The sequence below is a fragment of the Verruconis gallopava genome (assembly GCF_000836295.1).
Source record: "Verruconis gallopava strain CBS 43764 unplaced genomic scaffold supercont1.2, whole genome shotgun sequence".
Taxonomy (NCBI): Eukaryota; Fungi; Ascomycota; class Dothideomycetes; order Venturiales; family Sympoventuriaceae; genus Verruconis; species Verruconis gallopava.
The window spans coordinates 698,611-726,487 of NW_015622138.1; the positions used below are offsets into that span (position 1 = coordinate 698,611).

Below are 27,877 nucleotides of genomic sequence, written 5' to 3' on the forward strand. Positions count from 1 at the left end.
GGCTTGCTCCGAAGTGCTAATGGGGTTGTTCGCTGGCGCGCTCATCTTGCATGATGTTGAGACATGGAAGATAGGCTACAAGCCTGACCACTACCAAGAAACATGCCAAAAACTATCCCGACGGCCAAGTCTTATGATAGTCCTCGCACAAGGCGGCCAAGATTCCTTACCAACAGTAAGCAATGTCCCGACACTTGCTCATGATAGAGAACCTTATCATGACTTTTTCGCAAGCCCTTAAGCACATATCACAAACAAGTCTTCTACTGGGCTGCTGCAAAAGACGGCTAGGCAAGAGTTCAGCCAGCAACGGTGTTAGATTTCCATCACGCCCTGCGATCGAAATGACGAGTGGCGCCGATATCGCCCGCAAGCCAAATCCTATCTGACCTTTTCAAGTGCAGGCATTGGTCGTGTGATTTCTTGTCTCGCTATCTAGTTGGAAGAAGCGCAATCAAATCTTGCACTAAACGAGCGTCCCACGTTGCCAATCAATGTGAGTGGTACGCTCCTCGGAATCTAGTTTTTCGAGGCGGCTAGCGACAGCCTCTGCAGCCCTGCGCGACCTGAACTTTATGCTCGTAGCGGCACAAACGCCAATACCTTAGACAAAATTCAAGCGAGATGGTCTAGTCCGCTGCAAACGTGGGATCCTCTCCACCAAATTCTGCAAAGCGCATGGAAAAAGACGATTACGTTATGCACCATCTCTAGATAAGGCCGAAACACATCAGCTAGTTTTGGTACAATAAGGTTCGATGGCGTCCAGACTCATGGAAATGCATCTTCCACCATCCAATCGCCCGCTATCAGTTGAGAAATATTTTCAACGTGGAATGGCACCGGGGACAAGAAGTGGGATTGCATATTTGCGTCTTTCTCCATTACGAGATGAAGAACCGATAATCACAAGCTAATGAACTCTGACCTCGTCCATGCGTCAATATACTCTTTGAAACTACAGATGATGAGCTTAATCTCTACAGCTAGAATTTCGCCGTGCCATTGGTCGAGGTTGGTGGGGTAAACATTGCAGTCTCGTCTGTGACCAACAGTCCAGCGATGGAAGCTGAAGTAAGAGTTGACAAAATACCCGTGAACAAAGCACTAAGAGCTACCCGGGAAACGTCGCCGCTACGTCCAGGTGAAATCTGTGACAGCACACCGACCTGAGTACCCAACGAGCCAAAATTGCCGAAGCCACAAAGAGCATACGTAGCAATCAGGCGGGAGCGGCCACTCAAATCAGCATAAGCAGAATCCTGCTGGAGCATGGTGTATGCCACGAACTCGTTCTGTCTTAGATCAGCAAAAATGGTCTTCAGATCACTAGCCGTCTGCTTACCTCGACAATTTTGACCCCGATGAGGCGAGCGACCTTCAGAAGGTCGCCATTGCGTGAGACACCAAGCAAGAATGCGACGGGATAGAATAAGTAGCCCAGGATCAGCTCAAGGGTCAAGTCGTACTCGCCAGGACCAATGTTGATATATCGTCCCCACCAAGTAAGTAGACCATCAATGAGGCCAACAAGGGCAATGATGCAGAGAAGTGTGGCCACGATCATACCAGCAATCTTGATACCTACTCTGAAATTAGATTTCGTCAACGTACTATAGTGAACGTAAACAAACCTAACCACGCCCCGTTTGCAAAGGCATGTATAAAATTTGCAGCCTTGTGCTCCTCATCGTCTGGGATGACAACGCGGCCAGCAGTCAAAGTTTCTTCTTCTTCTGGAAATCTCAACTTGCTAACGGCCAAAGACGCTGGAATTGACATCACACAGGATGAGATTAGAGCTTGACCATTGACGCCAAGCTGAATATAAGCGACCAATACCGAGCCGGCAATAGTGGCAAATCCAGAACACATGACCTAGTAAACTCGATTAGTTGTTTTGAAACCAGCACTCAATGTATTAAGCGCTTACCTGATGCAATTCCGCCTGGGTAAGGTGAGCAACGAATGGCCTAATCAACATGGCAGACTCGCCCTGGCCAATGAACGGTGATGCAGCGGCGACCACAGCCTCTGCACCAGATACACGCATAGACCAGAAAAAGAAGACGGCGAATTTCCCGATAAACCACTGAAGAACTCCCCAGTAGTATAGAAGCTGCACAAATGCAACGAAGAAGATGATCGGTGGGATAACACCGACAAGGAACCAGCCAATGCTCGGGACCGATTTGTCGGTTAAGAAGATCACACCGTCATTTGCAAAACCTAAGAGATCTCTGGCCAGCTCGGAGACAAAGTCGAAGATGTCGTTGCCAGCTTTGGTGCGAAGAACGAAGAGACCAATGATGAACTGGACAAGCATTCCAACGATTACCTTAACAGATGTCAGAATTTGGTCTCATGAACTCCGAGGCACAAGAGGCTTACCGGATGCCAATTGATCATCTTTCGGTTCTTGGACGTCGCCCAAAGCACGAACAAGAAGACGATGAGACCGAATAAACTTACGGCACGGTTGTCGCGTGTGTTGTCAGCGGTCTCCTCGCTAGCCATTGCTCCAACAACAATAACGGCGATGACCAAGAGCGCCCCGGCAGGAACTCTAAGCTTCTCTGGGATCATGTTGCACACGCGGACACCGGTGTTGTTCCATACCCAGTGCATGGGCTTTGAGAGAATGCTGATTGGCACGTGCCAGAATATGAGACGGAGGATGATCGCCAGCCATAGCAGGAACGGAATGATCCAATTCTTGTCATGTCTGTGAAGAACAAGGGACGCGATCCACCAACTTCGCGTATCATCAGCAAGTGCTCTCAGCGCTTCTTCTTTCATAGCACGGAGAAGTAAGAAGGGCACGACCTACCCGGTGAAGAATGCCGCTATGACAAGGTGAAACACGATCCGGTATTTCTTGTAAAATCGCGAAATGGTGTGTCGTTGAGGGTCCACTTCTTCAGAGCCCGTGTGTGCTGGGCTGACGCTGCCTTTCTCGGCGTCGTACTTATAGTCTTTCTCGTCGTACGCGGCGCCATCTTTGCCAATGCTTTTCCGCTCCGGATGATGACGTCGGTGAAGGGAGTCATCGTTGATGTCCTGGGGAGGGATCACACCAGGCTCATCGGTGGTTCCCTTCGTGTAAACTACATCGTCTGTTCGTCCTTTCTCCGCTGCGGCGGAGTGGTGTAAGTGCTCGTGGTGGTGCTCCCGCGACGGGTGCAGTGCCAGGTCTGGGTTGTGAGCAAGCTGGGATTTCTCCACCATCGCGGCCGGAGTCAGCAGATAACTGCTAGGCAAAAGAAGAACTCGAGATGGTCACGCTGGAATATTAAAAAAAAATAGCTGGCAAACAGTTCCATTTTGTGCTACGAAATGCTCCACCATTGTTGGGGTCATTCCCGCACGAACTACAGCCTAGGGTCAATGCCATGACTTCTTGGTCCGGGATGGTCTCTGATAACCGCACAGATTGACCACTTGCGGACGCGCATCAAGTTGCCTGATCATCCTTCGAAGCTCAGAGTGCTTCTCAACTTCCTAATCTGCGCAAGTGCTTGCGACAAGGTGCTACCGAGCGTAAGGACCTCGGCCAGCGCCGACGTAAAGCGATCGAATTGCTTGAGGGAGCTTTGTCGCCACAATCACTTTAGAATTTTAACTGTCAATGGGCACGCGATGATTCGCTGTTTCAAGCATGAACTCCGCCGCTAACACCAAAATGGGAACCACTGAGATCTTCATTCGCCAAGCTGTAACACTGCATTGTGACTGTCAGAGTAAGCCCAGTTTCAGATCTTGGGGCAGATAAAAAAGATAGCTGTCGTTATCGACAGCCACAGGTGATGGCTAGTTATTTATCTGCCTTGCTTCCTCGTGCAGAAAGAAAGTCCGCCATGGAAAGAGAACTGGTGTCGGAAAGCATAACGCCGTAAGTAGCCCATGTGTGGTGAAACAGCCGCAGGTCCCGTGACTTCTCGGCACTTCTCGATCTGGCTCGGTGATTTATCTTTCCTGTACTTGCCCAGCACCGTATCGGCGGAGTACTCCCGCTGTCGGCTACCGCTAGCTTAGGGCCTTGTATGAGTTTCGTATATATAGGTGATAACACGCTATGAAATGTACTTCTACGTGATCGGGTGTGCTCGTTCAGATCCCTTTTTCCACCATGACGGTCAAACATGACCAGGCGACGACAGAGTCGCCGCTGGGCCCAGGACAGCATGGCGATGGTAGAGGCCATCTCCGTGTTCAAGGAGAGAAAGTAGACGTCTCGATTATGAAAGAAAAGATTGTTTTTCCTTTCTCGGGCAAGGTGGCGCCGAACAGGTTCCTGAAGGCGCCCATGACTGAGCGACTATGTCCTTGGCCCGAGAACCACGCAGAAGACCTAGTAATGCATATCCCCTGTATTTGTTATCGCGTCAAGGACGTTCTAACGTGTGATTCAGTTGGCTCGTGGTGTTCCTGGCGAGGATATGATCCGGCTCTACGAGCGATGGGGCGAGGGAGTGCGTTACCACCACCGTCAGCAGCGAGACGTAGTAACTTTGGTCATCTAACGCTGTTGCTAGGGCATTGGCGTGATTGTAGGGGGCAACCTCATGGTCCGTCACGATGCCGTGGAAGCGTTCGGTAATCCTATCTTCGTTTCCAATCATGACGGACGCCTAGAGCAGTACAAGAAATTAGTCAAGGCGGCAAAGGCCCACGGTTCACTGTTTATCGCGCAGCTCAGCCACGTAGGACGACAAGGCGGCAAAGCACTGAATCCGAATCCTGTTAGTGCCAGTGATGTGCAGTTGAAAATCAAATGGGCGGGTAACGAGTTTGCCAAACCACGAGCGTTGGAGGTCGACGAAATCAAAGAGATTGTAGGAAACTTTGCAGACTCGGCGTTCTGGTGTTGGAAAGCGGGATATGATGGAGTAGAGGTGAGGCATCCGTTTGATTCATATATTTCACTTCCTGCGTTGCATGAACTCTTCCACGCGAACTCCGAGTGCCGATGCTCGACACTCGTATAGGCTTCCAGATTCGGACTCGTCAAGATCTCAAAATGGACACCGCACAGAACCGGCCTTTTTTCGATTGCCTCATGAGCAGTTTTTGCACTTGCGATAAGTTCGACATTGAATGTGATACTGACGAAAAATTTGCTTCCTAGCTTCACTGCGCACACGGCTACCTGCTGGCGCAGTTCGTGTCTCGAACGACAAATCTCAGGACGGATCAGTATGGAGGTAACCTTGAGAACCGTTCTCGAATCGTCTTCGAGATTATTGACGCAATACGGGAGAAAGTCACCGATCCGACGTTCTCAATCAGCGTCAAGATCAACTCGGTTGAATTTCAAGATGGCGGCACCACACCCGAAGACTGCAAATTTCTATGCGTCAAGTTTGAACAATATGGCGTTGACTTTGTGGAATTGTCGGGTGGAACCTTCGAAGCACGTGCATTCGAGCACAAGAAGGAAAGCACCAAGAAGCGCGAGGCGTACTTCATTGAGTTTGCCGAGATGATCCGTCCACATCTCAAGAAGACCGTTGTGTATGTCACTGGTGGCTTCCGTTCAGCCGCTGGTATGGTGAGAGCGGTTGAGAGCGGAGCTTGTCACGGCGTTGGCATTGGCAGGCCACTCGCAGCCGAGCCTTATCTGTGCAAGGAGATTCTTGAGGGCAAGGTCGATGGCGCTCTAGAAAACTTTGTGCCTCTACCGCTGAACACGCAATCAAGTGGCACGCAGCTTCACCAAATCGGCAAAGGCGAGGAGGCGATCAGCGACTGGAGTGTCGAAGAAGAGGTACAACGTTGGATCGAGGCAAACGAAGCGGAGACACAGAGGAAGATCAGCGTTTTGCCCAAGGTCGACAGCTCTGGCTTTGCAGCCTTGGAGCCGAAATACGCATTCAAATACCGGAAATCTTGATAGAAAGTACAAGTAGACGATTATGATGAGACACGTGTTTGATATGTATGCGTTCATTGCCACAAAACAGGTTTATCCTGGAGCATGTCGACAGAATACCGTTTGAGATCTTCGATGTCTACCTCTTCGAGAGCCGTGATGTTCGTCGCATTGAGCACAACCCTAGAAGTGGTTAGCAGTCGCGGCCCAAACAAGAGAACGCTGTCATGCTGTCGCACTTTGGTACCACTCTGTCGTCCGGACCTTTACTGGCCAGGAGTGCCTCCTTCCAACGACTTACGCAGAGGCACCACTTGCAGCCGTCAGTCAGGCCAGCCCGTCGCAAGTCATTGCCTTTGGAAGCTGAAAAGTCCAAGAATTCATCCGTGACTATGGCTGTTATGCATCATGTCAGCAGGCCGGCAAAGTGCTGCGCGCACTCTGCATACGCGACGATGGGTTAGCATACCAGCTACGCTGTGATTGCCAAAATCACTGGGAGGCACCTTGCAATATCCGTCGCGCAGGAAGCCGGTCATAGGTCTTGTCGAGTGCAATTGGAGGGGACGTTTGAAAACTGTTTTGGTAGTGGGTTCACCGGTCAGTATCCGCTTCGGCACTGGAGGGTAAACACGGGGAATTTGCGACGGTGACATCATGAAACACAGCACGAACCATTCAGAGCTCGCATCATACTAGACATGATGGCTGTCAGGCGTTCCTGGGGATGGTCTTTGCCTTGTCCTCCGCTCGTGCTTCCTGATCGCGACTCGCGATTATCCAGGCCGAAAGCACGCAGAGGGTCTGAATGCCGAGAAATTGATACGTCTCAAGCTGGTGCAGCCAGGTCATAGACAAGGCCGTTGCGAACATGCCGGGCTCGGGAGGGGCAGGCTGGATGCGAGACAAAGACAAAGGCCGGAGACGTGGTGTACTATCGTGTGGAGGACGAAGGCAATTCTTTGTCCGGATTCAGGTGTTCGTTGGGCCGAAGATCACACAGGACGACCCGCCAAGCAATCGCCCACGTACCGGAGATTGAAATCGAGGTTGCGATTCCGACGTGATTGGTTCCATCGACGTGCTAAAGACGATCAAGCATAGTGTGCCCGGAGGCGGGAATTTGGGCGAGAAGCACATGTGAGCCGTGTGTGTCCCTGCGGCGAAGGCGTCTGGTCAGTCAACCACGGCGCGGAGGATCGTGTACCTTTTGTCCTTTCCCCTCTGGTGGTGCGCCGCCGCCGACGCCTGGCGTGGGAACAGTTGGCCGGTTGGGCTGCTTCTTCGCGCGACAGCGCACCAGCTGCAGAGAGCCAAGGGCAATTTCTATGGTCTTCTTGCTCGTCAGTGCCATGACGGCGACCGCGTCAATCGTTCAATCCGCCGGTCCTTGTGCTGCCAGCCGCGTGCGTGACCGTCTCGGTCGTCTGCTGCAGGCCGCTGCCAAGAATTTCAAGCATTCAGGAACATTCTAGCTAAGCTTCAACCTGAGAGCGCCCGTACTTCTTTTATTTTCACCGAATCCCTCTCAACACGCTGACTTTGATGCTGATTCTGACCTGACCTGTACTCGTGTCCTGCTCGAAGACTCCTTACAATTCGCCTAAAAAGTCTCTCACAATGGCAGAGAGTAGGTCTGCGACGCTCGTCTGTGCCCTGCTAAGCTCACACCTTCGCAGAGAGACCGCGCGTTTTCTTCGATATCAGTATCGGTGACAAACCAGCCGGTCGTATTGCCTTCGAACTTGTAAGTAAAGCCTCCGTGTACGGAGCCTAAAGCGATTAGAACTAACACATGTTCAGTACAACGACAGTAAGCACGTATCCTTTTCGAATTCCCTTCGCTCGCCCTAACCGTCTGTCTAGTCGTCCCGAAGACCGCGGAAAACTTTAGAGCGCTATGCACAGGAGAGAAAGGCGTCGGCAAGGCCGGCGTGCCTCTACACTACAAAGGCTCAACCTTTCATCGTGTGATCAAGTCGTTCATGTGCCAGGGAGGTGACTTCACAGCCGGCAATGGCACAGGTGGCGAGTCGATCTATGGAGAGAAGTTCGAAGATGAGAACTTCGAATTGAAGCATGATAGGCCATTCCTGCTGTCCATGGCCAATGCAGGCCCTGGCACAAACGGCTCTCAATTCTTCATCACCACCGTCAAAACTCCACATCTGGACGGTAAACACGTGGTCTTTGGCGAGGTTATCAATGGCAAGAGCGTTGTGCGTGACATCGAGAATGGCCCCGTGGGCGCGAGCGACAAGCCTTTGAAAGAAGTCAAAATAGTCGACTGCGGCGAGCTTACCGGTGAGGACTATGACAAGGCTACGGAAAAGAAGCCCGATCCTTTGGGCGATCAATACGAAGACTATCCCGAGGATCAAGGTGAAGACATTCCTGGACCGGAGATTCTGAAGATCGCCACAACGTTGAAGGACATGGGCAGCCAGGCATTCAAGAACGGCGATTATCGTCTAGCGTTAGCCAAGTACCAAAAGGGCGTTCGCTATCTAAATGAGTACCCAGAAGCAAACGACGACGATCCACCCACTCTAAATGCGGATCTGAAGTCCACCAAGTTTGCGCTGTACAACAACTCGGCCCTGATGCAGATCAAGCTTAGCGAGTGGGAGGGGGCCATCAAGTCCGCCACAAACGCCATAGATATCCCGGGTGTGTCTGACGATCAGAAGGCAAAAGCGTACTACAGACGCGGACTGGCTCGTGCGGCGAGGAAGAACGAAGACGAGGCTATTGCGGATCTGGAAGCTGCGCTTAAGCTGGCGCCCAATGACGCCGCGGTCAAGAAGGAGTTGGCAACTATCAAGGCGAAGGCTGCGGAACGTTTAAAGAAGGAGAAGGCTGCCTACGCTAAATACTTCCAGTAACGTGATGCTCTCCCAAAAGGATCATTTTGAGCCTCGCTTGCTTTATGTAATGAGGCCGTGGACCACAGGGTAAGCTGTCAGCTTTTCAGCGTTCAGAAAGATTAAAAAAAAAAAACAACACAGCATGACACACGAATGAAGATATGCATAGATTACATTATCAAGAGTTCAAATCAAAATTTCTTGAGCTGCGATTCTCCACCATGCGTCGTCTCACGTGTTCTGTTTTGTTTGGAATCATACGGTCCGTCTACGAGAGCATGATCGACGTGAGGCACGTCGTTTTTTTCAGGAAGTTACCATCTCAGTCCTCTGATGGAGTGATCAGTCTTGACGCGAGAGACGGCATTACATATGGAAGCAACATTCGCGCAAAGATCTAAGGAATGATGGCTAACACAGAGTCACTCGCGATCGCTTTGGCCGTGTTGATATGATGACTGGACTCGCAAGACGGACCTTGTCGTCCGGCTAGGGCTGCGAACGCGGCCAGGCCTGCCGTCTTTTTGACACTGTGACTGCTGCTGGGGAATACGGTTGTCTTCCCGTACGGTTGCGCAAATCGTCCTATCTGAACGTGGCAAGGGCCAGTTGCTCCGCAACGGCGGTGTGTATTTTGTAGCGAGCGACAGCGCCGCAAGTCTATGATATGTGAGCCCCGATCTTGTAAAGATGCTGATTAGATTTCGATTATGAGCCTCATCTCAATGAGCTTCGTGTAAATCACATTTTATGTACTTTGCGCCCAACCGTCTACCCACACCTTGGCGCTATGCTCGTTTCAAAAAAACAAAAAAAAGAGTATGTACTGCTGCTTCTATAAACTAACCCCCTCGCTCTTGTATTGAACAAAAAAAAATCACAATGTGTGCATGTTCCCTGAAGTTAATTGATCGGGTGCAATTCTTCCACCCATGTCTATGTTGTACAAGTCTCTGCGTCATGTTTTTGCACTCGCTAACCGGAGCTTGCGGCGACACTTTGGCCGTCAGTTTGAGCCGAGAATTTCTCGCATATTTCTTCGATTTTTGGCACAATCTCTGGAATCCGGAATGGTTTGGAGACGACGTCGTCCTGCGCGCACGTTAGTTCCGCTCGGGTCATGCATGAGTCGTCGAACAGCACTTACCATGCCCGCAACAAGAAGCGTCTCTATTTGCTCTGCTCTGGCGTTCGCAGTGACTCCGATGATGGGCACGTGTCGGGCAAGGCTTCCATCCTTCTCCCATTCCCTGATTCTCTTGGTGCATTCCAAGCCATCCATGACAGGCATCTCCTGATCCATGAGGACCACGTTTAGGGGTTCGCCTTGGCCATTCTTGTCTTTCCAGAACTGACTTTTTTTGAGCTGTTCCAAACACTCGCCGCCGTGATTGGCGACATTTACCTTGAAGCCCACATTCTTCAGTTGCTTCTGAAGCACCTTCTGATTGACCAGGTTATCTTCGACAATGAGAAGGACAATGTTTTCTCTACCTGCTTGCTTACTTCCTTTCATCGTATCTTTGCTCCTGACGCTTCCACTACGTTTGGTCTTCGTCTCCGCTGTGAGTGACTTTACGAGTTCCGGGAACTGCGATTCGGTGTCGGTGGGCTTCGCAGACCTCCGCGCTCGAACGTAAAAGCCAAAGGTACTGCCTCGACCAGCTTCGCTTGCGACACCGATCTCTCCTCCTTGCAGTTCACTCAATTCTCTAGAGATGAAGAGTCCAAGCCCACTGCCTCCGTACTGAATATGCGTTCGAGGACTGGCCTGCGAGAATCGCATGAAGAGCATCTTCTTCTCTTCCATGTTTAAACCCCGGCCTGTGTCCTGCACGGCGAACTGGATATAGACATCTTTCCCGGTACCCCAATCCGCGCTAGCAACTGAGGAAGACAGTTCGGTTTCATTCTTGCGACTCGGAAAGTATTCAACAAGCTGATTGTGTCCGCTTGGTTTCTCTTCTGACGCAGCAATCGTGACTGTGATGATTCTAGTCTCCCTTCCAGCTGTAAACTTGATGGCATTGCCCGTCAAATTGATGAGCACTTGCAAGACTCTCTGCGGATCAAATCTGACCCAGTCAATGCCCAACGCCTTGTACGACTCGTCAACCACGAAACGCATCGTGATGTCGGCGCTTTTGATCTCATTCTCGTGCATCTTTAATGCTCTCTCTACCACAGACACGGGCTGTACGTCAATTGGCGTGACCATGAGCATATGGCTGTCAAGCTTGCTGAGTGTCAAAACATCATCCACGATCTGCTTTTGATGCTGGGCGCAGAACATGATCGTTTGAGCGGCTTCAATGCTGTCATCAACTAAGGTCTGCTCGATCTCCGTAGCCTGAGACTCTTTGAACTCGCTGAGCCTCGTCTTGATCTCATCGGCGCACTGCAAGATCGCAGACAGCGGGTTACGCATCTCGTGGCTTGTGATGTCGATGAAGTTCTCTTGCTGCCGCTTGAGTTCGACAGCCTCCTCCATTTTCCGCTTCTGGAAGGATTCTGCCCATTTTTGCTGGCTGATGTCCGTTAAGCTGCCGAAAACTGATTTCAGTTTCCCTTTGGGTCCAGCAACTATTGCTTCGGAGTAGGTTTCAGGAAAGGCGCTGAAAAGGACCCATGTGTCGGTAGTCGTGCCATGTCGATCGTGCCATTGGGCTTTGAATCTGACTTCTGCGGTGAATGCTTTGCAATTCTCGACAAGATCGAACCACAGCTGACGCACTCGCGGCTGATCCGTTTCGCTGACCGCGTCAATCCAACGATCTGTACTCGTTGAATCTTTTGGCACACGAGTAATCTCGTACCAAGCCTCGTTGCAGAAGATGATTTGGCCTTGCGAGTTCGCAATGAAAAGAGCGGCAGGACTGAGCTCTGCCATGCGAGCAAAGCGTGTTTCACTGTCCCTGGCCTCCTGAGTCCTCGCAGCCAGCTGTTCTGATAACTCGATTCTGTCAAGAGCTGCAAGCTTAGCTGCTCTCTGGCCTCTCCTGATTTCCTCCTCGAACAGGACAACGGACGCGAGCGACGTTGCTAGCTGTCGACTAAGAAGCTGAACGAATAAAGCATAATCGTCATCGTACGGACGCCGTGGGTTCACTCCCAAAACTAAAAAGCCTAATATCGACTCGCCTGTCGTAGGATGGACAGGGCAAATTACGACGGAGCGGCATGGATCCCCAAAGCCTCGCCAGTCGATGCCTTCGAGCATAGATGCAGATATTTCTGGCCCTTTTTCAATGACGACCTCATGACCGAGTACTTGTCCGTCATATTCGGCACCGAGGACAGGCTCGTCCTCTTCAGTCCCAGCGACCCGAAGTAACACTGGTTTGTCCGTCTTCATGACCTCCCGAAACACAGGGCCGAAGCCTTCCATCGAGTTCTTTAGGTCAATCTGCTCTGGCGCGACCGGATGGTGCTTCGGTATGCCCAAGGCATTTTCTAGGTAGCATTGCTTGGTTCCAATGATGCTGCTTGAATGAATAGAAGAAGAGTCGCTGTCCGATTCCTCGCTCACGGAGTAGAGCAAGACAAACGGAGTGTCCATGGGGTTGATTTCCAAAGCATCACCGACTGCTTTCCAAAATCCTTTCACATCTCGCGCCGTTGCCGTGCGCTCGCCAACTTCCCTCAGCGTAAGCATACGGCGCTCAACAATCTTGCGGCGCGTCTTCTCGAATGCAGGGTTGTACAATCCAGTCACAGTGCCGTCTACGCCGACCATGGGGATGATGGACCAAGAAAAATATGTCTCCTCGAGGAAGTTCGATCGTTTAATGAACAAGCAGTCATCATCTTTCATCGTAGCTTGACCCGTCTGCCGCGCGTTGGCAAACACGTCCTTGACCTCGTCCCATATCTCCGCCCACGCCTCTGAATAGCTCTGGCCCATCAGTTTCGGGTGCTTTTGCCCTGCAAGAAGCACGTATGCCTAGAACGCTATGCTTAGTTTCACTGCACTTTTAAAAAGGGTGAACGGAGCGATATGTTTCTCAAGTCCTCACCTCATTGTAAATAGCCACAAGATCGTCCCCCCAATACATAGCTGTAGTTCGTTAGCACTGCATGACCCGCATCTCAAGCCCTGCTATACATACCAGCCGGATGCGGACTCGCCATGATAAGGTTGCACATCTGCCTCAGATCTGGAGGCCACAGCTCGATGGGACCGAGGCTCGTTGACGCCCAGTCAACGCTTCTCGCAAATTTGATATGTCGTGGTAGGTTCTCGCTGTAGGGGAGGCGCGTCCAATCGAAGAAGCCGATATCCTCTTGGGAGGGACTAGCGAATCTATCAACACCACCCGCTGCATGAGCACTGAGTACGCACTCATTTGTCAAGGATGGATGACTGCCCAACGACAAGATCTCCGAAGGGGCAATTGTTTGCGCGCCATTCAGTGGCAAGGGTTCACTCTGTGATGTTTCGTGCGTGGTTTCTCGAGCAGACGAAGATGCTTCCTGAAGTTCGGTGGAGGGCAGTGCCGGAGGTACTTCTTCTGATGAAGGTTCTGGCTTGGTTGTAGGCTCCTGTGTTTCCGGAACAGCGTTTCCAAAGTAATCAGCGGGCTCCTGCAACGTCTTCTGGATGGAACCTGTGCTTGTCGTTGGGTTTGCATCGCCGCTTGATATCCTCGTATGCTGCGAAGCCGTGCTTGCTGGGCCCGTCGAATGAGGGGTGGAGATGGCGGCGGATGCGCTTGCAACTCTCAGACGTTTTCTCAGCGTTGAGCAGGACCAAGAAACCCCTCCATGGACAAAGGGGGGGAGGGCGACATCTAAGGATTCGCCGTTGATCGCGGCGCTAGTGATCCAGGCTTGGAAGAGCGCAAAGCTTTTCGCTGGATCCGCCTTGGGTGATACGGCCGAAGGTCGTCCTCTTACAGCCTCATACAGAGCAGGATTTGAGCGAAGGGAAGAATTGGCAAAAATGATTCTAAGTACACCGGGCGCATAATTCGCAGCATCGCTAAGGTCAATTATCAATGTCGGCCGGCTGTCCTGCTCGAGCAACTCGGCCACTCCAACTTGGCTCAACAACAGCGACGACTGAGCCCTGCTGTCCTCAGCCTGGTAAATGTCAGCCGAAATGCAGTCCCTCAAATGAAGGTGTTAGTAGTGTCAGAATTCACGCAGAATCATACCTCAGGCGAGCCCTCATCTTGCAAGGCGCTTGGTGTACTCCTGTAGCTCACAAGCCCAATGCCCGGCGGACTGCTCCCGTTGTACGGCACTCTCGCAAGCTTGACGGTCTTGACTTTGGCCTCTTCCGCATCCGCCTGTCTCAACATTCTTTCGGCGGCCTCCCCGCTCGAGAATCTCGGTGGGAGAGGCGGCCGGGCGTTCGACGTGTTCGAGAAGAAAAGCGGAGATGGCGGGTGTCCGGGGGGCGCTTGCTGCTGTAGCTGGGGTCGCGGGAGCTCCAGAGAGCCGATTTGATGGACGCGCTCTAGCCGGGACTTCTTGTGTTGCGGCTGCTGGCGCTGCGAAGATGTGTCGTCGGGCTGCGTGACCTTGTCGTAGGTGCGTTTGACGCCAGCGAGCTGCGCAGGCGGAGGCACAAAGTCAGTCCTGTCGCTACCGCTGGCCGCTACAGTCGTAGAAGGTCCCGGTGCGAGGGGAGGCTCAGTTGCGAGGGCTTGCGTCCATGCCACGGTCCCGTGCTGTCTCTTTCCCTCACCCTTGTTGAGCTGTGGTGGTGCTTCGCGGGACGGCGAGGTCGGCGGCGAGTTGGCAGAGGCAACACGACGCGAGGGCGATTTGATGGCGGACTGGCGTGACGCTGGAAGAAATTCCTCGGGTGCTGTGAAGATCGACTTGGGGTTTGTCATAGAGAGCGACACCACCGACGGAGCGCGAGAGGGGATTTCGGAGACGACTGTGGCGTCTCACTCACGCGCCTCGGCAAGGATCAGGACCTCTGGAGACGAACCAGACGTCCACGCATCACGGACTATACTTGCAGCTTGGAGATGTCACTTCGACGGAGAGGAAGCAGTTCGCTGCCGAGCAACGTGCCTCAAAGCCGAAGCGAGAGAGCCGCAGGCAGAACGGCGCGACAGGGATTTGCAGGATGCAATTGTGCGATTGCTGGCGACGCAGAAGGCGACTGAAAAACGAGACACTGAAAGCGCCGTTGCTGTATCCTTTCCTCCAAATCAGAGCGAGGCACAGATATGAATCGGTTGCCCCCAATGCGGATAACTAGCTCCAGGTCCCGATCTGCCATTCTTTGGAAGGAAACCTTCCACCATGACGCTGGGCTTTGCCTAAAATGATGCCGATCTTCAAATTCTCCACGATCGCGCACAGACGGCAACGGCGCAGCTGAGATTTTACCTGCAGCATGGCATCGTTTGGCTGCTCTTGGCTGGGCGCGAACGATTGTCTCAGAATTGCGCTGCTGCCGTGTCCTCCACGTATCTGAGCGGGTGTCAGACTGATCCCGTCGTTCGCCCTCGGCCTCCCGCGGCAGCCTCCGCGGCCGTCCTGCACAAACTCGCCTGCATTCTTCAAACTATACTTGCACGTTAGGAGCTTTGGTAGCAAGCCGGAAGTGAGAGGGCGGCATGTGATATTGATATGCACTCTTTCTACATGTCATTGTTATCTCTTCGGACAGCATGAATTCCTTGCACCGCTGTAGCATCACGATGAAGCCGCCATGTGCTCTAGTCGTATAGCGACCGCACGCCGATGCGCTTCCAATTCCTCCACCTTTGCCAGCTGCATGACGGCACGCCCCACGTTCTTCAAACCCTCTGCGGTCAGATTAGACGAGGTGATGTGCTTCACGTAGGATCCCAAATTGACGCCAGAGTACTGCTTTGCATACCCGTACGTTGCTGGAAGACTACGTCAGCATGTCTGATAGACCTTAGTGAATTCAAGAGAGCGTGGGCAAACTTACGCAGCGAGTGATTGACACCAGCAGAATAATCGCCCACACTTTCGGGTGTCCAGGGTCCAATGAACACGGACCCAGCATTTTGCACCAGATCGACGACCTTCTCGGCGTCTTTGACCTGCAGTATCAGATGTTCGGGCGCATACAAGTTGCTCAGAGCCATAGCTTCGTTGATGTCCCTGACCTTCAGCGTTACGCTGTGCTCGATAGCACCCTTCACAATGTCCACTCTCGGCAACGCCTGCGCCTGCCTGTGCAATTCGTCCTCGATTGCAGCAAGTTGTTGTTCCGACAGATCGACCGCAATGCAGACTACCTGCGAGTCCACACCATGTTCCGCTTGACTGAGCAGATCCGAAGCTACAAATGCAGGATTTGCAGTTTCGTCGGCGATGACGAGCACCTCGCTCGGTCCGGCGGGCATGTCTATGCTGACGCCCGCACTCGTGTCGTTGCTGACGACCATCTTTGCCGCCGTGACGAATTGGTTGCCAGGGCCTAGGATTTTGTCGACCTTGCTGACGGACTCGGTGCCGTATGCCATCGCCGCTACAGCCTGTGCGCCACCGGCCAACACGATGCTCTCAGCGCCTACTTTGTGCGCCACATAAACGATCTCGGGAGTGAGCGAGCCGTCCGCCCGTGGAGGCGATGCGATTACAATTTTTTTGCATCCGGCCACCATGGCCGGCACACCAAGCATGAGAGCTGTGGAAGGAAGGACGGCTGTGCCACCCGGCACGTAAAGGCCGACACGTTCAATAGGTCTCATAAAGCGTGAGCATACCACGCCAGGCATGGTCTCGACCTGCAACGGCTTCGACTCCTTCTGAGCAGCGTGAAACTTGCGGATGTTCTCAAACGACACGTCAATTGCCTCGATAGTCTCCGGAGGTAGCTGCATAAGCGACTCTGGAAAGGGCGCTTTGAGCACTGGCGACGTTAGGCTAGTGGCCCTCTCAAACTTGTGGGTGTATGATAGGAGGGCTTTGTCTCCATTTTCGCGGACATCCTTGATGATGGGGTTCACAATGTTCATGATCTTGTCCGTCGATCTCTGAGAGGGTCGCTGAAGTGCTTCCTGTATGGCCTGAGGCGAAGCAGTCGCAGTATCGTATCTCTGCATCTGTATGCGTGCCTCTACTGCATTTGCGGGGTCATCTGACACTTTGGGAGTCGGAGCAGCCTCTGTGACGTTGTTCTTTGCTGATTTCTCGGTCTCTGGAGCCGTTGAAGCAGATGCTCCGTTCGAAACTCCCACCGCTGCTGCCCAAGGGCCCTTCGCGTCACCTTTCCGTCGCTTAACCTTCACGCTCTTTGCGTCTAGACTCTGTTCGACATCTGAAAGGCTAACACCTGCAGCGACACACTTTGTAAGAGCAAAGTAAAGTAGGTCCGCGGCTTCGAATGCAATGTCTTCCTTGGTTGTCGCCTCACACAACTCACTTGCCTCCTCCATGATCTTAGCCTGCAACAGTTTCGGATCGTTAAACAAACGCGCGGTGTACGAGCCTTCCGGTGCTGACGCTTTCCTGCTCTCTAGCGTTTGCTGCAACCTTGACAGGCCAGAGTAGTGCCCAAAGCATGTTGCCGTGGCCAAATGGCAAAATCCCCTACCCTTTTGCCGCACCACCACTTGAAGGCAGTCGGAATCGCAGTCCAGGCCAACTCGCACCAGCTCCTGCACATCCCCACTGCTCTCGCCTTTGTACCACAGCCCCCTCTTTCGACTCTGATACACGCCGGTCCCCGTCCGCAGGCTCTCCGAGACGCTCTTTTCGCTGCTGTACACCAGGCCAAGCGCTATGCCCCTCTCATCCGTAACTAGAGTCGTGAAAAGTCCATCCTGCCTATCGGTCTTCGCGTTGGCCATGAGGACTTTAGCTACATCTATCAGGCCGGGCGTGTTTGTTGGATCCACAGTCAACTGAGAGGCAGGCACAACCACAGTAGCGCCCAGCTTGACTGCATCGACCACGTCATTTTCCGACGCTGTCTGCAACGCGATGAAGACATCTGGTCGCGATGCACCGTATCCCTGTAGAAAATCGTGGACGAACTTGTTGTCCTTTACGCCGTGTGCATATATTCCAATGTTCTGATCGCCGCTTGCATTACCTATCTCCTCCTTCTGATCGCCCGCAACGCTGAGTACGATCCGGTCTGCGTGCAGGTGTCCCACATCTTTCAACTGCGCCAGCTGCTCCCTCGTCACGAATGCTTTCTTTACGCCTGAATCCAGCAATGTGACCACATCGTTCACGTCGGAGAGCGCTGTCACGTCAAAGTAGCTCGAGTACAGGCCTGTCGTCTGTCTTAGATAGTGGAGCGCATCCTCCACCGCACCAGGAGCTATCCGAGCGAAGACGTGGTGGACATAGGATAATTGCTTTGGGGACAGTCCGCGGGAGCTCGAGGCGTATGAGCCAATGTCAATTGCAGCAAGGAGCGGCGTTGACATGGTGTCGTTTGAGGTAGCGTGTGCAAGCGACAAAAAAAATAATTTTGGTTGCCATCAATCACAGTCACAGCGGTTCGTCGCACAAAAGCCGGTGTCGGAGCGGACGCCATGCACGCCTATCGATAAGACGGGTTCGACACGTTCTTGTGCGTCGAGCGCGGCAGCCTTGTCGTTTGCGAAGGACTGCACGGCGCTTCTGGCATGGTGACACATGTGTGAGGATGCTCTGGACGGTGCGTGGCGGAGCACCGGCGTGCCATCTCCACCGCACGCACGAGGACACATTTCAAGCATCAGGTGGGCTGAGTCACCTCGAGCGGACGCGGTCCACGTCTCGGCTCAGCCTGCTGAGGGCCAGCACGCTGTGCGGCGAAGGAGAATGGAGCGGCCGCTGAAGAGAAGCTGATTGCGAGCCCATCGATCCAATCGTCAGACGATCGGCCGGCGAGCCGCCAGCGCCGACGCGGATCATCGCGCGGACACACAGCGGCTCGGCAACAGCACGTAGAATGCAAAGGAAGGCGAAAGAAGGCGCTGTGACTGGACGGCGGGGAGGTTCAGAGCGCGATAAAAGACCGTTCGCAGCAACAAGCGCCTTTGATGGGCTTCCGCTGTTTCGTTGCCGAGCGCTCGCCAGCTCTGCGATTCGTGCGCTTTGTTTGTGACTCCAAGCCCGTCGTCCCGCGCTGGATCTGGCGGTGCATTTGACCAGACCAGCGCTGCTGCCAAACACCAGTGACCGCTTCGCTCAGTGCCGCCCGTCAAATCCTGCAGCCGACACGCCAGAGGCGTAGATCCACGAGCCTTCGACCTACGATCCACGCGCCTCGCTTTTTGCTGGGATTCTGTGCTCGTTTTCGGCCTTGCCACCCTTCGGCAGCTTCGCCTCCTCACGCGAGCTGCGTCATTGCTGCTGCTGCTGCTGCTGAACCGCAGCATCGACAAGCGTCGTTGCTCATCCCTCCGTGCCACTTGCCTCCACCTACACACACCCACATACACACCTCGCTCTCTGACACGTACCGGCCCATTCTTACATCCGTTGCGTTGCTGCTCCACACGGACCGAAACACGAAGTGCATCCTACGGCGAGCACGATTTTGTACCAAACCTAAAACATTCCTGTCCGCCGACGCCGACTCTGACACTCATCTGCGTCCTGCGCATGACAACTACCTTTGAGCACTCCACCACGGCCACCCATCGGATCTAGCTCTCACGTCTTCCTTGCGACGTCTGCTCGTTCACCCTGCGTTGTTGCGTACGCGAAGGGCACGGTTGGACCAAGGCATATCGCCTGTCGTGAGCGGACTCGGATTTTGGTGGCTGCACGACTTTCTTCGCGCCGCGAGGCTGCGATTTTGCCTCTCCGGTGAGAAACCAGGAGCAGAGGTACAGAATCTCGAGAAGGTTGATTTGGCACGATGAGTTCTACACAGCGTGAGACGGTGTTCTGCCATCAGTGCGAGAACGAATGGTTTCGAAGTGAGTTCGGGTTGACATGTCCACGATGTCACTCAGACTTCGTCGAAGTGGTGAGTCCAGTCCCTACTCGTCTTCGACTTGCACGTTCGTCGCGCGGCCTGCGAGGCTGCATCCGGGCTATTTGCTGACCGACCATAAATCCCCCTTCCCTCCTCCCCCCCCCCCCCCCCCCCCCCCCCCCCCAACCCACACACATCTCTCTCTTCTGGGCCAGCTTTGGAACTAATTTTTGGCATTCAGATCGAGGAGAATAACAACCCTCGCGACTTCCTTCACCGCGTCAGTGACGATGACGAAGACGATGAACCTCTCAATCCTTGGGCGCCAGTCGGGGGAGGCGTGTTGCCGGGGCCTTTGGGGTCGTTTGGTCAACCAGGCTTCCCCTTCTCGAATTTACCGTCGCAGCCAGCCAACAGACCCGGCCCAGGATTTAGTTATTCAGAACGTCGGACGCCCGGCGGTGGCATGGTTATAACCAGCTTTTCATACAGCAGCAGGGGAGCTCCGAGTCCAGCAGACACCCATGCACAGGTCATGCAAAATTTCAGCGGCATGATACAAGGACTGCTTGGTAATATTCATGCAAGTCGAGGCTTTGCTGCGGGCTCGCCGTTGGGATCATCATCCGGCTCGCCATCCCTAGCGCAGCCGAGAAATCAAAACGACCCGGACGCCCCTCAGCAGGTAGTAGACCCACTAGCCAGCATCATGTCGCAGTTCTTCCCGCTGCAAACTGGTCATCGGTCGCCGCCGCCTCCCGGAGCGCAGGACGACTTCCAGCCGAACCCGTTCATGGGCCTGATGCGCCTGATACTCAGTGGTCACCCAACGCTACACGTATACGGGCATGGCGATGCAGCGTACTCGCAAGAAGAATTCGATCGGATCATGTCACAGCTGCTGGAGCAGGCACAACAGGGAGGCGGCGTACCACCGGCTAGCGAGCAGGAAATCGCGCGGCTGCCAAAGATAAGAGTAGATCAGGACTGGCTTGACGGCCAGGAGCACAAAGAATGCACAATCTGCCTCAACGAAGCTAAGTTAGGCGAGGACATAAACGAGCTATGGTGCGGTCATTGGTATCATCCCGACTGTATCAAAATGTGGCTGGACGCGCACGACCAATGTCCGCTGTGCCGAAAGCCCCTGCAACAGAGCAGGGAGGAGTATGAGGCCAGGCAGTCCAAGACCTCGAAACGAAGGCATTCATCGAGGACTCACAGCCAAAACAATGGGCAAAGCTCGCGTGATGACGGAAGTAGCAGTAGCAATGGGAACCAGGATTCTGCAGGTGGAAGTGGCCTTCGAGATCGGATAACCAGCCTCTTCAGAGGGAGCAGTCGATGATGGACTCAAGTGATCCAGAAATTCATGCTCTAGCTGGCTTAAATGTTTATAATCCCGTCTTATTCTTTTGTTTGCATGGGATAGATTTCACTACTCATGGCGTCCAGGGGCGGAAGGCTGGAGTGGAGCCTTGGAACAAACGTTTGGGACGAAAGTTGTACACCACACAAAATGGTGCACCTATGATACCATGACCGCAGAATGCTAGCGAGAATCGAATTTATTTCATGAATCAAGCTTAACCATTGAGAAGTCTTCTCTTTCTCTGATTAACGTGAAAGTCTGTAAGTTCTCTACGCTAGCAGCCTCGCTGAAACTTGCCAAAACGGGCAATGGCTCGGGCGAAAAGTTCGGTCAAGCGCGAGTCTCACATCCAGCATAATACGGAGTGCTCGCTGCTCGATTCTTATCTCGGCGTCCTTTTTACATTTACCCTTTCCAATGAGCCATGCGAGACCTGTGACAAGGCTTGTCACAGAGAGTCTTCAATCGTTGCCATGGACGCGCTCTAGCATCACGCTCGGCAGGCCCTATCGAGTACAGTACCGCTTCCGACCTTTCTCGTCCCACGTCCGATACCTACATAGATTCGCGCTAGCGGATGGGCAAAGGGAATACGAGCTGCTCGAGCAGCAGCAGCAGGCGCAATTGACGAGACCGTTTGCTCCATGGGAGGCGTTTGAAGGTGATGGGTTCGACGACGGAAAATCGGTAGCGAACAAACCCGCAAATGTCAAACGGAACACATTGGCGTTGGCCGAAGATACCGCGTTACAGCTCAACTATGACGTTCATGTTGCGGTGGAGGAGGCGAAAATTCAAGGCAGGACAGCAAGCGAATTGTACGACATTTTGCGCATTGCTGCTGGCGAGGGTTCGGTGCCCAGCATATTCAAGGTGCAAGCCTGCATCAATGTCCTGATCAAAGAGCATGGCGAACAGCCGAACCTTCGCCTGTACTCTGCCCTCATCTTGGCGCAATGCAGAGCTGACGGCTCAGTTGCGGTAGTCGAGCGTTTGCTAGATGAGATGAGCCGCGACGGGTTCGAATTGGACATTGGGGCGTGTCACGACGTGCTCAAAGTGCTGAGCGTCCACCCGGACTACCTGCTGCGTTCAAAGATCCTACTCTATATGAGAAACCGGTGGTTCCAGCTCAGCTATAGTGGATGGCATGACGTTGCAGCAAGTCTCATCAGGGAGGGAAGCCTGGAGATTGCAATGGATTACATGGATGACATGCGAAGAGAGGGCATCCGGATTCTCGGTTGGCTGTACGATATGATGATCTATGCGCTGGCAGAGAGAGAGGAGATGGATGAGGTGCTCAGGCTTTTGAGACAGAGAGTTACTGATGGAGATCTGAACATCAGCCCAACTTTGTGGTACTACTTGCTAGACGTCTCCAGCCGCGTCCTACACGTGAGTAACTTATATCAGCGCATTCGTGTCAAGTAGCTTCATATACTGACATCTCGAAAAGTACGATCTTGCGTCCTACATATGGAAATCGCGCGTCAAGACACACCATCTGAACCCTCCCTCAGGCACCTGCGCTAATTTAATGAATCTCGCTGCCCGTAACGGAGACCCAGAGCTGGCGCAGGATGTCTTCGAATTCCTCGGGAAGCGCGATACCGTCTTTGAACCTCAACACTACGAAATGATTATTGAAGCCTACGTTAACGTCAACATGCCGGAAAACGGATTCTACGTCCTTAGCGCTATGCAAGAAGCGAACGTTCTTCCAAGCGAAGGTACAACTCGACGTCTCTTAGTGTGGTTGCGAGCTCATCCAGAGCGCACGCAGCATATGTACAACGTACTGTGTGACATCAAGGAAAAAGGAGGACCAATCCCCGTCGCCGCCATGAACGTGCTGATCGAAGCTGCCGTACATCACAGGAAGCTAGATCAGGCCATCGACCTCTACAAAGCCATCCCTGAGATGTGTATGGGGTCGGCGAATCTCGCTACATTCAATGCGTTGCTGAAGTTATGCCGCCAACTGCAACGCAAGGATCTTGCTCTCACGCTGGCTAGCGAAATGGTTGCCTTGCGTGTTATGCCAGATGCAATGACATACGATCGAATGATGCTCGTATGTCTCATAGGTGAAGATTACGAGGACGGCTTGCGATACTATATGGAGATGAGAGCAAAGAGGTTTGAACCTCGATTTGGAAGCGCGCTTATGCTGGTGAAGACGCTGACGAAGTGGGGCGATAAACGCGTTTACGGGGTTCTCGAAGATCTTGCCGTTATGGATCTGCCGTTGAGGGTGAATGAGTTGAGGAGATGGGTCAAGGAGAATTTTGGAAAAAAGGAGCACGTCAAGCTAATATCGTATAAGGGTGACGATGAAGCCAATGTAAAGATGGACGGACAATGAGCTGCGCCAAGCCGACTGGCCGTGTCAAAGGTGCGCGTTTACACTGTCTATATTGAGCGCGTGGCCATGAAGGAGGCCGTGCTGTAAATAATCCGAAGAAAAATGTCTTCCACCTTGCCCATTCGCATTCTCCTTCATGCTGGTGCGAGGCTGAATGTGGGTTGACATGATGCCAAGAAGATCATCAGCCTTGCGAGCGCGGTTTGGCTTACGGAAACGACGTCACGCTGCCTCAAGACTAAGCTACCTCGCTTCCATTGCTTTCGCTCACGTTGACGCATTCTGGGCTCCATTGCAGCCAGCATTACTGTCGATGACATACACTAGGCGATGTGTAGAATATAGATCCCTTAGCTGCTCCTATTTCACGAGCGGCTGATCTTCTCTGTGCAAGCTGTCGTACGTGCCAGCTTCGTTCACGCGTCACTTCGTTCCAATACTTCGTCTTACATTATACCTATGGTATGTAGCTTGTTGTTGACATGTTGCGAAACCAAATGTATCAGATGCGATCTTTTTTTTTTTTCTTTTTTCTTTTTTCTTTTTTGTTTGGGAACCATGCAAACAGAAGCTCACTGAATCGTCGATAGGCATCTCTCCTCCGACAAATCGTAGCTGGTCCCCGTGCACGTCATCCTGAGGCAGGTCTCGATCTCTGCTATGTGACTGATCGTATAATCGCGACGTCTGGTCCAAGCGGGACGTACCCCAAAAGATACTATCGTAACCCGCTAGACCAGCTCATTGCCTTCCTGGACAAGAAGCACGGCAAGAATTGGGCGATATGGGAGTTCCGCGCGGAAGGCACAGGATACCCAGATGAGGCCGTGGAAGGGCGAATATGGCACTACCCATGGCCTGATCATCACCCACCTCCGTTTGGTTTGCTGCCGGATTGTATGGCGAGCATGCGAGACTGGTTGTTGGGCGATGAGAAACGGGTGGTAGTGGTACACTGCAAAGCAGGGAAGGGGAGGAGTGGCACGGCGAGTTGCAGTTATCTGATCAGCCAAGAAGGTTGGAGCATGGAGGATGCGCTTGCGCGGTTCACCGAGAGGAGAATGAGACCTGGTTTTGGACCCGGCGTGAGCATACCCAGTCAGCTGCGGTGGTTGCGATACGTCGACAGGTGGACGAAACACGGCAAGAAGTATGTTGAGAGGAAAGTGGAGGTATCTGAACTGCACGTTTGGGGTCTCCGAGATGGCGTCACGGTCTCCATACGAGGCTTCATTGATGAAGGCAAGGTCATCAAGGTGTGGCACACATTTACAAACGACGAGAGGCAGCTGATGAGCGGCGAGGTCAAAGGGCTAGGACTTGCCGAAGCCGTGCTCGAGCTGATAGGGAAGGAGAGCAGTCTCAGCAAGAGGGATGGAAAACCCAAAACAGAAAAGGCCTCGAATTTGCCCGAAAATGCGCCAAAGATCCTGTCCGAGGAATCCTTGACCAGCAGTCCGGCCCCAAAGGACAGGGTGCCGATGACAGACGGCAAGAGCGTGGCAAAGCCTGAGGGAGAAAGCACGGGGAGCTCTTCAAAAGAAGGATCAACGCAGTACTTGGATGCGCTGGAGGAGCCCAGTAAGTCTGGGGCCGATGCCATCTTCCGGCCGAAAAAGCCCGTTGTTCTGGACACGAACGACATCAACGTCGACTTTGAGCGTCGTACAACGAGTTCGATATATTCGCTCACCACATCGGTGGCGCACGTCTGGTTCAACGCTTTCTTCGAGGGCAATGGTCCCGAGCAAGACGGCAACGCGGATGACAGTGGCGTGTTTGAGATCGAATGGGACAAGATGGACGGCATCAAAGGGAGCAGCAGAAAAGGGACGCGCGCGTTCGACAAGATTAGTGTCGTGTGGAGGAAAGTAGAAACGAAGGGGGAAATCAAAGAGCCAGAGATCGGCGAGGGAATCAAGCAAAAAGAGGCCGCAGATTGGAGGCAGGACCATCAAGCAGAAGAGAGCAGCGACGAGGAAGACAAGGGAGTGAAACCGCATACCACGAGAGAATAGAGCGGCATGTTGGGGTTGGCTCGTTTTCACTAGGAGAATTTCATATACTCCGTGCTTCTTGGGGCTGGCATGGCGCTTTTCAGGCTCATAATGGACTTGTACTCACCGAATTGCCCTCTTGGCGGATCAATACTTCTGGAAGTATGCCGCGTAGGGCCATGAAAACAGACCCAAGGAGTTTCAGTTCCAGGAGGCTATGATATCGATTGCCGTGCCATTCTTCAGCAGAAAGCTGCCGTGTCTACATTCGATGCGCTACACCTACTGTCATTTGGGAGCTTTCAAACACATTGAATCAGGTAGACGCCCACAGACTGTATCCCCGCCTTTAATCCTACATCTGGCACTAGGATAGTCGTGAAATAACGGTAGATAGATTCGAGTGGCCCGTTATGCTAGGAGTGTAGATCGAAGGCCTGGAGGCGTTGCTAAAGTCGAACCTCTTGTTCCTCTCAGCCTTGATTCCGCACACACATACACGCACTACAGCGCAAACTAACTTTTCATCGCTGTCTATCAGCATTGCTTTCAATGAACTCTGGCGTGTGTATTGCCAAGTCGAGTGCTACGACACTCGTATGACAAAGAGATCATCAGTGCCTCCAACATCGTCAAGGATTTAATCAATTTATCGTGCCCATGTAAGAGGCACGATCTTCAAACGATGAGACCACCTTTGGCAGCCACTGAAACCAAGACAGTTGGAGCAAGTATGATCTCTCAAGTTTCACGAAACTTTTTTGCTATGCTACAGGAGACCGGGCGAAAGCTGGGGAAGTCGACCGAGAAGGTAACAACAATTCCGAGTTGTTTCATCTTCTTCGCTCGTAGTCTCTGTATCTGTCTCGGCTCCGGTCCCTCCTGTCCTCTCGATATCGGTTTCGATCTCGGTCACGATCCCGAGGTCTGTCGTCATATCTTCTCTCGTCTCTTCCACTCTTCTCGTACCTTCTCCTGTCGTCCCGATCGCGATCTCTTCGCCTGTCTCTTGGGCTCCTACTCCGCTGATACTTTCTCTCTGTTTTGTCCAAGTATCGATCTCGCTCTTTCTTAAGCTCAACCTCATCCTGCTCCTCTGCTACCATACCGTACCTGTCACCATTCCTGTCGTGCTCATCATCTTGAGCACGATATTGCCTCCTCTTTTCCAGCTCTTTCACGCCTCCGAACCCACCACCTCTCTTGAATTGGCGTCTCCTGTTTTGACTATCGCGCCATACGTCACTTAATTTACTAACAGACTGCGAGAAATCGACGTGAATACGGTGGTCATCGATGAGCACGTCCTGCATCTTTTCGTATGCCCTCTCGCAATCACGCTGGTTCTCAAACTCAATGAAGGCATACTGTAGTGAGTCTCCCGTGCGCTTGTCGCGGATGATCTCGCAAGATAATATGGGACCGAAGCGCGAGAACAGCAACTCAAGATCCGAATCTTGTGTCACTGGATTGAGCTTGCACACAAACAGGACGTTCTCTGGAGGTTTTACATCCGCAAAAGGGAGATCGCCGACCATCTCTAGTGTGAGCGCTTGTGCTTTAGCTTCACGTTCAGCTCTTATTTTTGCGAGTGCGGCTTCATCAGCCTCTTCAACAAGCTCTTCGTCATGCGCTATACGCACAGTCGCGAGCTGCGCAGCTGTGGGTATCGGGCTCTTGTCAGGCTCGACGAGCCCTGGAGGATCTGGGAACGGATCGTCGAGCAAAGTAGTGTGAAGAATGCGGATGTCTTTGAGTGGTCGGCCACTCTCATCCACAAAAGCATCGTTTATGATATTCAGCACGTCAAATCCTTCTGCGAGACGCCCAAATACTGCTGCCTTGCCATTTAGGTACTCTATGTCATTACCGAGAGTTATGATGAACTGGCTGCCGGCGAGTAGTTGATCTGGATTTTTCGGATTGGGAGCGCACGCAAAGCTTACCGTGCCTCGCTCATCGTGTTTCAGCTTCTTCGAGAATTCTGGCTCAAAAGTACGTGGTTTACTTGGCGACAGCAGTCCCCATATGCAAGAGCCTCCATCGCTATCTTTCGAGTCTGGCCCGATAGGGTCACCAGTCTGGAACGAAAAGTCCTTCTGGACGTTGTAGATAGGGGCGTAGTTGTAATATTTGACCTTGCATAGCTTCAAAAAGCTATGGAATATCTTAGTAGCATGTTCAGTGTGAATCCGAGATTTTTTATCGAGTTGCAGAGACTTACTTTTCACACGCTTTTGGCGCATCGTCAACCAGAAGATCGATAACCAGATCGCCGACTGAAGTTTCGAGGAGGACACTCATGGCTGTTGCGAGATAAAAAGCCGGCCGATTGAATGGACTGAAGTTGTCACTGTCAAATCCAACGAATACAAGTCATATGGAGCATCGATACAAGAGCAGATTGCATAGAATTAAGTCAAAGTCTAGGCATAAATTTACAGTGACGGCGATGTCATAGGCTCTGGCGGCCTCTGATTCGTGATTGGCCAGAGAGAGCAGAAACGCGAAAGACATGGAAAGTTTAGGCGACGCGA

General features: G+C 52.7%; 10 protein-coding genes across 13 annotated transcripts; 5 read left to right on the forward strand and 5 right to left on the reverse strand.

The window, feature by feature from the left end:
- Positions 1–849: 849 nt before the first annotated feature.
- On the reverse strand, positions 850–4,901 carry PV09_00744. Of its 2 annotated transcripts, XM_016353527.1 has the most exons (6): positions 2,831–4,901; positions 2,392–2,755; positions 1,934–2,338; positions 1,635–1,878; positions 1,346–1,584; positions 850–1,295 (listed from the first exon to the last, which is right to left on the reverse strand). In XM_016353527.1, the coding sequence occupies exons 1-6, from the start codon at positions 3,226–3,228 to the stop codon at positions 987–989; spliced, it is 1,959 nt and encodes a 652-aa protein (XP_016218680.1). In that variant the 5' UTR covers positions 3,229–4,901; the 3' UTR covers positions 850–986. The 2 variants fall into 2 exon arrangements, with proteins under 2 accessions (XP_016218680.1, XP_016218681.1); XM_016353528.1 differs by having other exon boundaries at positions 2,392–4,901.
- On the forward strand, positions 4,052–5,930 carry PV09_00745 (uncharacterized protein). The gene is made up of 4 exons (XM_016353529.1): positions 4,052–4,354; positions 4,413–4,472; positions 4,536–4,895; positions 5,129–5,930. Exons 1-4 carry the CDS (start codon positions 4,130–4,132, stop codon positions 5,891–5,893), a joined length of 1,410 nt encoding a protein of 469 aa, XP_016218682.1. The 5' UTR covers positions 4,052–4,129; the 3' UTR covers positions 5,894–5,930.
- Positions 5,820–6,976, reverse strand: PV09_00746. Of its 2 annotated transcripts, XM_016353530.1 has the most exons (4): positions 6,548–6,976; positions 6,342–6,449; positions 6,112–6,268; positions 5,820–6,055 (listed from the first exon to the last, which is right to left on the reverse strand). In XM_016353530.1, exons 1-4 carry the CDS (start codon positions 6,573–6,575, stop codon positions 5,947–5,949), a joined length of 402 nt encoding a protein of 133 aa, XP_016218683.1. In that variant the 5' UTR covers positions 6,576–6,976; the 3' UTR covers positions 5,820–5,946. The 2 variants fall into 2 exon arrangements, with proteins under 2 accessions (XP_016218683.1, XP_016218684.1); XM_016353531.1 differs by having other exon boundaries at positions 5,820–6,268.
- A 118-nt stretch (positions 6,977–7,094) lies between these two features.
- Positions 7,095–9,010, forward strand: PV09_00747 (uncharacterized protein). The gene is made up of 4 exons (XM_016353532.1): positions 7,095–7,502; positions 7,552–7,619; positions 7,676–7,685; positions 7,739–9,010. The coding sequence occupies exons 1-4, from the start codon at positions 7,493–7,495 to the stop codon at positions 8,755–8,757; spliced, it is 1,107 nt and encodes a 368-aa protein (XP_016218685.1). The 5' UTR covers positions 7,095–7,492; the 3' UTR covers positions 8,758–9,010.
- A 409-nt stretch (positions 9,011–9,419) lies between these two features.
- Positions 9,420–14,936, reverse strand: PV09_00748. Of its 2 annotated transcripts, XM_016353534.1 has the most exons (6): positions 13,896–14,936; positions 13,082–13,821; positions 12,849–13,033; positions 12,756–12,796; positions 9,887–12,682; positions 9,420–9,831 (listed from the first exon to the last, which is right to left on the reverse strand). In XM_016353534.1, exons 1-6 carry the CDS (start codon positions 14,580–14,582, stop codon positions 9,715–9,717), a joined length of 4,566 nt encoding a protein of 1,521 aa, XP_016218687.1. In that variant the 5' UTR covers positions 14,583–14,936; the 3' UTR covers positions 9,420–9,714. The 2 variants fall into 2 exon arrangements, with proteins under 2 accessions (XP_016218687.1, XP_016218686.1); XM_016353533.1 differs by having other exon boundaries at positions 12,849–13,821.
- A 356-nt stretch (positions 14,937–15,292) lies between these two features.
- Positions 15,293–18,545, reverse strand: PV09_00749 (histidinol dehydrogenase). Its single transcript, XM_016353535.1, has 2 exons — positions 15,662–18,545; positions 15,293–15,596 (listed from the first exon to the last, which is right to left on the reverse strand). Exons 1-2 carry the CDS (start codon positions 18,117–18,119, stop codon positions 15,400–15,402), a joined length of 2,655 nt encoding a protein of 884 aa, XP_016218688.1. The 5' UTR covers positions 18,120–18,545; the 3' UTR covers positions 15,293–15,399.
- A 177-nt stretch (positions 18,546–18,722) lies between these two features.
- PV09_00750 (uncharacterized protein) lies at positions 18,723–21,215 on the forward strand. Its single transcript, XM_016353536.1, has 2 exons — positions 18,723–19,654; positions 19,845–21,215. Exons 1-2 carry the CDS (start codon positions 19,544–19,546, stop codon positions 20,949–20,951), a joined length of 1,218 nt encoding a protein of 405 aa, XP_016218689.1. The 5' UTR covers positions 18,723–19,543; the 3' UTR covers positions 20,952–21,215.
- Positions 21,216–21,261: 46 nt separating this feature from the next.
- PV09_00751 (uncharacterized protein) lies at positions 21,262–23,516 on the forward strand. Its single transcript, XM_016353537.1, has 2 exons — positions 21,262–22,373; positions 22,435–23,516. Exons 1-2 carry the CDS (start codon positions 21,393–21,395, stop codon positions 23,341–23,343), a joined length of 1,890 nt encoding a protein of 629 aa, XP_016218690.1. The 5' UTR covers positions 21,262–21,392; the 3' UTR covers positions 23,344–23,516.
- A 4-nt stretch (positions 23,517–23,520) lies between these two features.
- Positions 23,521–25,853, forward strand: PV09_00752 (uncharacterized protein). Its single transcript, XM_016353538.1, has 2 exons — positions 23,521–23,805; positions 23,934–25,853. The coding sequence occupies exons 1-2, from the start codon at positions 23,803–23,805 to the stop codon at positions 25,359–25,361; spliced, it is 1,431 nt and encodes a 476-aa protein (XP_016218691.1). The 5' UTR covers positions 23,521–23,802; the 3' UTR covers positions 25,362–25,853.
- PV09_00753 (uncharacterized protein) lies at positions 25,729–27,805 on the reverse strand. Its single transcript, XM_016353539.1, has 2 exons — positions 27,565–27,805; positions 25,729–27,497 (listed from the first exon to the last, which is right to left on the reverse strand). The coding sequence occupies exons 1-2, from the start codon at positions 27,642–27,644 to the stop codon at positions 26,174–26,176; spliced, it is 1,404 nt and encodes a 467-aa protein (XP_016218692.1). The 5' UTR covers positions 27,645–27,805; the 3' UTR covers positions 25,729–26,173.
- Positions 27,806–27,877: the final 72 nt, after the last annotated feature.

What these genes read in the sequence shown, in the direction of transcription:
- PV09_00744 (XM_016353527.1), bottom strand. Translation starts at nt 3,228, where the DNA reads ATGGTGGAGAAATCCCAGCTTGCTCACAACCCAGACCTGGCACTGCAC. An exon ending in CCCAGGCGGAATTGCATCAG is followed by an intron (nt 1,879 to 1,933) that starts GTAAGCGCTTAA and finishes CGAGTTTACTAG; the next exon opens with GTCATGTGTTCTGGATTTGC. An exon ending in TGCAAACGGGGCGTGGTTAG is followed by an intron (nt 1,585 to 1,634) that starts GTTTGTTTACGT and finishes ATTTCAGAGTAG; the next exon opens with GTATCAAGATTGCTGGTATG.
- PV09_00745 (XM_016353529.1), top strand. Translation starts at nt 4,130, where the DNA reads ATGACGGTCAAACATGACCAGGCGACGACAGAGTCGCCGCTGGGCCCA. An exon ending in AGAACCACGCAGAAGACCTA is followed by an intron (nt 4,355 to 4,412) that starts GTAATGCATATC and finishes CGTGTGATTCAG; the next exon opens with TTGGCTCGTGGTGTTCCTGG. An exon ending in ACGAGCGATGGGGCGAGGGA is followed by an intron (nt 4,473 to 4,535) that starts GTGCGTTACCAC and finishes CGCTGTTGCTAG; the next exon opens with GGCATTGGCGTGATTGTAGG.
- PV09_00746 (XM_016353530.1), bottom strand. Translation starts at nt 6,575, where the DNA reads ATGTCTAGTATGATGCGAGCTCTGAATG. An exon ending in TATGATGCGAGCTCTGAATG is followed by an intron (nt 6,450 to 6,547) that starts GTTCGTGCTGTG and finishes CTACCAAAACAG; the next exon opens with TTTTCAAACGTCCCCTCCAA. An exon ending in GACGACAGAGTGGTACCAAA is followed by an intron (nt 6,056 to 6,111) that starts GTGCGACAGCAT and finishes AACCACTTCTAG; the next exon opens with GGTTGTGCTCAATGCGACGA.
- PV09_00748 (XM_016353533.1), bottom strand. Translation starts at nt 14,582, where the DNA reads ATGACAAACCCCAAGTCGATCTTCACAGCACCCGAGGAATTTCTTCCA. An exon ending in GGCGAGTCCGCATCCGGCTG is followed by an intron (nt 12,797 to 12,848) that starts GTATGTATAGCA and finishes AACGAACTACAG; the next exon opens with CTATGTATTGGGGGGACGAT. An exon ending in TTGTGGCTATTTACAATGAG is followed by an intron (nt 12,683 to 12,755) that starts GTGAGGACTTGA and finishes ATAGCGTTCTAG; the next exon opens with GCATACGTGCTTCTTGCAGG.
- PV09_00749 (XM_016353535.1), bottom strand. Translation starts at nt 18,119, where the DNA reads ATGTCAACGCCGCTCCTTGCTGCAATTGACATTGGCTCATACGCCTCG. An exon ending in TGGTGTCAATCACTCGCTGC is followed by an intron (nt 15,597 to 15,661) that starts GTAAGTTTGCCC and finishes GTAGTCTTCCAG; the next exon opens with CAACGTACGGGTATGCAAAG.
- PV09_00750 (XM_016353536.1), top strand. Translation starts at nt 19,544, where the DNA reads ATGAGTTCTACACAGCGTGAGACGGTGTTCTGCCATCAGTGCGAGAAC. An exon ending in ACTCAGACTTCGTCGAAGTG is followed by an intron (nt 19,655 to 19,844) that starts GTGAGTCCAGTC and finishes TTTGGCATTCAG; the next exon opens with ATCGAGGAGAATAACAACCC.
- PV09_00751 (XM_016353537.1), top strand. Translation starts at nt 21,393, where the DNA reads ATGAGCCATGCGAGACCTGTGACAAGGCTTGTCACAGAGAGTCTTCAA. An exon ending in TCTCCAGCCGCGTCCTACAC is followed by an intron (nt 22,374 to 22,434) that starts GTGAGTAACTTA and finishes CATCTCGAAAAG; the next exon opens with TACGATCTTGCGTCCTACAT.
- PV09_00753 (XM_016353539.1), bottom strand. Translation starts at nt 27,644, where the DNA reads ATGAGTGTCCTCCTCGAAACTTCAGTCGGCGATCTGGTTATCGATCTT. An exon ending in GCGCCAAAAGCGTGTGAAAA is followed by an intron (nt 27,498 to 27,564) that starts GTAAGTCTCTGC and finishes GATATTCCATAG; the next exon opens with CTTTTTGAAGCTATGCAAGG.